The sequence below is a fragment of the Arachis ipaensis genome, chromosome B06 (genome assembly GCF_000816755.2).
Source record: "Arachis ipaensis cultivar K30076 chromosome B06, Araip1.1, whole genome shotgun sequence".
In the NCBI taxonomy this organism is placed as follows: Eukaryota; Viridiplantae; Streptophyta; class Magnoliopsida; order Fabales; family Fabaceae; genus Arachis; species Arachis ipaensis.
Genome location: NC_029790.2, coordinates 12,339,836 through 12,344,807, shown reverse-complemented (window position 1 = coordinate 12,344,807; position 4,972 = coordinate 12,339,836). Strand labels below are relative to the sequence as shown.

General features: G+C 35.3%; 1 protein-coding gene across 1 annotated transcript; it reads left to right on the top strand.

Annotated features, from left to right (window-relative positions):
* LOC107645937 (probable protein phosphatase 2C 34) lies at window positions 1,491–4,833 on the top strand. The gene is made up of 6 exons (XM_016350092.2): window positions 1,491–1,795; window positions 2,866–3,143; window positions 3,259–3,567; window positions 3,664–3,781; window positions 3,865–4,088; window positions 4,484–4,833. Exons 2-6 carry the CDS (start codon window positions 2,910–2,912, stop codon window positions 4,694–4,696), a joined length of 1,098 nt encoding a protein of 365 aa, XP_016205578.1. The 5' UTR covers window positions 1,491–1,795; window positions 2,866–2,909; the 3' UTR covers window positions 4,697–4,833.

The window sequence follows — 4,972 nt, the reverse complement described above, 5'->3', positions numbered from 1 at the left end:
AGTAATATTAGAAAAATAACTAAAATTTATCTTATTTAATATTTATTATTTAATAAATATTAAAATAAAATAAATTTTTATTGTTTGTAGTTAATTTTTTTTGTTACGAAACATTTTGGTTAGTAATAATACACTGGGCATAATAATTCCCTAATTGATCTCTGCATATTGTCATAAACAAACACCAATAATTCACGTGTCCTAAAAATGGTCATGTTTGTACTCAACTGAAAGATTCCCTTTGTTGTGTGCCCATACCCCATATATCTATCTACATTATTGGAAATGAAAAGATAAAAATATCACTTTTGAATTTAAAAAAGAAATTAAGAAAAACCATCGTCCTATATATATGGGGAAATTGGAACAAAAAAAACATGGCAACTCAATAATACGCTGATAGGGTAAATGAACACATGCATACATACATTGCATGGGGACAACTTCTTTTGTTTGGCATGCATCATAGATTCTTTTAGCATATTATTTACTGTATAATAGCAATAATATCATGCCAACCAAACATCAAAAAGGGCAATATTGTGATATGAAATATCTAAAGACTATAATTTTTTAAGAAGCAACCCATGCGTTGAATTTCCTTTTTTTTTTTTTGAAAAAAATTGTTACTGTTATCAAATTCACTAGACTAATTGAGTTCATCCTATGTAGGAAATTGGTGGGATCTCACTTTTACCCTTTTATAGTCACAAACTTTTACCTTGTATGACTTGCCGGGAAGAGAATAGTTTCATAGAGTTCCATATTTAGTAAAAGGAAAAAGACCCACATACCTCTTTGCGCTTTTTAATTTGTACATGAAAGCCTAGTTGGTGTTGCACTCGATTATGGGAAGGACCGAAGGAGGGGACTTCACATTAGTGTGGTGTCAGCGTGGAATGGAAATCGGACACTGCGATTTTATAATTCATTTCATAAAAAAATTACACACTACTAACAATACGGAGGGTCCGATTACTACCTTCCGAAAATTCAAAATTTCACCAGCTCCAAATCGGATCCTCCGATTTGTGGAGCCAAATTTAAAATTCAATGAACTCACACGATCCGAGTTCTAGGATCTGACACTAACAAAAAATCTGCCCCACAGATTAGTCTGATACCCCATGACTCCATATTTAGGGAAGACGCGCACACACCTTCCATATCGAAAAAATTGAGCCTACCTCTTTGAATCAAAAAATTTAAATATAACTACGGTTTAGTTAATATGTATCTTAATAACACTATTGTTAATAGAATGTTTTAAATATTTTTATTTAATAAATAAAAAATAAATATATTAAAAACTTAAATTTTTTATATTTAAAAAAAAATCTTAATTTATCATCTTAATCTGTATTCTTAAAACACAAGTTAAACAAAGTCAAAACTATAATCGTCTCATTTTATATGTACATTGTGAATTTTATTTTAGTTGAAATCTAAACTTAGGTGAAGCCAGGATAATCGCTTTAGAAAATAGTTTGATATACAAGCATAAACAAAAAGGTAGCACTTAATAAAAGAAGAGTGTTTTGTTATAGTTATTGGGTCTCTTGTTTATGTGGTGTGGATAAAAAGGGTGGTGAAGAAGAGACTAGAAGAAGCGAACAAAACAAAGCTACACAATGATGGATGCTGATCCGTTCTCACCTCTTCTTCTTTCTCAAAGTTTCAGCTACTATCCTTGTCGGAATTCCCTCCTCTTGTTCCGGCCATCACACTTCCTCCCTCAGATTCACCCTTTCTAGTTCCCTTCCCTTGTCACACACCAAAAGAACTCTAAGCTAAGGTGGTCTCTTATTGCACATCCATGTGTTTTGCTCTCTTTTTCAGCGACTATGTTCTTTTTGTTTCATGGATATCGATAGAGAGACACAGAAGCTGTGCTTATTATCTTAAAGCAATAATAATGGGGTGTTTCAAATTCGGATCAGGACCTTATAAACAAAACTGTTCTTCTTCTGTAGATGTTTCTGTCCTGTCTTTGATGAAATGAATTGAGCTGGAAGTAGTGGTCGACAAATTCTTCCATATATATTTTTTTTGTACTTTCTTCTTCTTTTTTTTCTTCACTTATTGTGGAATTTAATTCTATTCTGTTCTGTTTTGGTATCTTTGAATTTCAAAAGGTAGGAAGAGTGGTGTTGGGAGATTGGACATGTTCCAGTATATATGGATTTTGACTTTCTGTGTCATATATATTCTTGGAAATTTTGTTCTTCTCAGGTCCTCGTATGCAGAATCTAATATCCTTAATTAACTTTTCCTCTATAATGTTCTGTTGTTCAACAGAACATTAATATATTTCTTTTAAATGACAGCCAATCATCCTATGACAATGCAAAGAAAAATGAAATCAATTTTTATTATAGTTATTCCAATAAAGCCACGGGAATATGTTTCTTCCTGAATGGACCACTCTTTGAACCCATCAATGGAGATGATGGGCAACTATTTATTTTTTAAGAAGACCTTCCCTTGTTTCTTTTCTCTGAGTATTTTTGTAATTTCATCTTCTTTCTTGTGAACAGTGTATTCCTGAAATTCAGTGTAGGAATGAATGTTTCTGGATTTAGCTTTTTTTTTTTTTTTTCCACTCCCACCCCTCTTTCTTTCTCATGGATATTAAATTCTGAGCATTCTGGCTCACACCTTGTCTTTTCTTCAGTCACGGATTCTCTCCCAACTTGTTTCCTCTTTCTATTTTTATTTCAACATAAAGCAAATAAAAAAAACCAAGAAAGTTCTTTCTTTTTCTATGTGCTGTTCTGTTTTAAGAGTTATACCAGCTACTAGTCTACTACTTCAGCACTGTTGTGTATATGTAAGCCATAACCATTGTACGTTTTGAATGCACAGATTCTAATACTATAAGAGAGGGAGAAGCACACATTTGAGAGGTGATGGGGCATTTATCTTCTATGTTGAATGGTTTGGCGAGGTGGAAGAAGGGAAAAAGTTCTGGCAGATGTGTCGGTAGAGATGCTGCTGAAGCTATGGCAAGGGAAGCCAAGAAAAATGACTTGATTCTATGCAGTTCCGGCACTGTCAATGTTGATGGTTCAAAGAACTATGCCTCAATCTTTTCCAAGAAAGGCCAGAAAGGTGTGAACCAAGATTGCTGTGTAGTCTGGGAGGTATATAATTATATATGCAGTTATGCACAATCTCACTCCTGTTCTTGTTGCATATTCATGGGGTCTAATAAATTTTGCAACTATGCTAATAGATTGTGGTGATGATTGATTATAGGAATATGGGTGCCAAGAGGACATGATATTCTGTGGGATATTTGATGGGCATGGGCCATGGGGTCACTTTGTGGCAAAGAAAGTGAGAGAGACAATGCCATCATCTTTGCTATGCAATTGGCAGGAGGCACTTGCACAATCTCCTCTTGATCCTGAGATTGATGTTGAGCAAGAGAAGAAGCAGAACCGTTTCAACATATGGAAGCACTCTTACTTGAAGACTTGTGCTGCCATTGATCAAGAACTCTTTCGCTACCGCAAGATCGACTCCTTTTACAGCGGAACCACTGCTCTTTCAGTTGTTAGACAGGTCAAAACTAAATAAAAAAGCTTTCAATTTTGTATTACATTGTTGAGTTGTTTTGAAGAATGAAAACTCATAGTTGTTGCAAAGTGTAATTGGCAGGGTGAACTCATCATTATAGCAAATGTAGGTGATTCCCGTGCTGTGTTAGCTACATCATCAGATGATGGAAGTTTGGTTCCAGTTCAATTAACAGTTGATTTCAAGCCCAATTTACCCCGTTAGTGTTGTTTCAAGCTTAGTGTTCTTCAATGGTTATTGTCCAATGTTACTTTTAACAAGAATTGATCATGATTTTTGCAGAGGAGGCAGAGAGAATAATGCAGTGCCAGGGGAGGGTGTTCTGCTTACATGATGAACCAGGGGTGCATAGGGTGTGGCTGCCGGACGAGGACTCACCGGGACTCGCCATGTCTAGAGCTTTTGGTGATTACTGCATCAAAGATTATGGTATTATATCAGTACCTGAGGTCACACACAGACATATAAGCACCAAAGACCAGTTTGTTGTGCTAGCCACTGATGGGGTATGTAATCTTCTCCTTCCATGTTAATATTTGTTACTGATATAACCATTTACATGTCTCTTAAGATCCGTTTAAGTTTTTGGGATAAATAATTTCTTATCGTGTAATCCATAGGTGTATAGTTGATTTTTTTTTTAAATAATATACAAAACTTATTCAAATCCAAAAGAGACTGTTGTGTGAGGGAACAGTTAAAATCAACTGTTAAAATAATTGAAACACCTGTGTTCTTCAGTACACTTAAAATTTTTCCTAAAAGATATGGTGGAATTGAGAAAGAAAAGAAACTTGGTTCTATAGCACCTTAGAATATGTCATCACAGAACTAGTCAGCAATAATATCAACATCAAATTATAAAAGACATGTTGATTGAGTGGTGTTTGTGATGATGTAGGTTTGGGATGTGATCTCCAATGAAGAAGCAGTGGACATTGTATCATCAACAGCGGAGAAATCAAAGTCGGCGAAGCGGTTGGTGGAGTGCGCGGCGCACGCATGGAAGCGCAAGAGGCGGGGGATAGCCATGGATGACATTTCAGCTATTTGTCTCTTCTTCCATACTTCTTCTTCACCTCACCAAGTTACCTCACTTGCCACTCTAAAATAGATTATCATTTAAAATGTGCAAAGCCATTTTGGAGGGGATTCATGTAACCTTTGTTCACATTAAGGTAGAATATTTGATTAAGGAAATTGTGTATATCAATTATGTGGTTCTCTTTTGTCCCTTTTTTGTCAACCTAATACGCTTACTTGTTTAGGTTGTTTCTTGCAACTTGCTTCTTAGTTGCTTCCTTCTCATGGAGAAAGGAGCCAAGTTCAAACCAATTTTTTAGTCCCAAAGTTGAATTTTGGCAAATTGGGGGCGGACCGAGGAAACTAG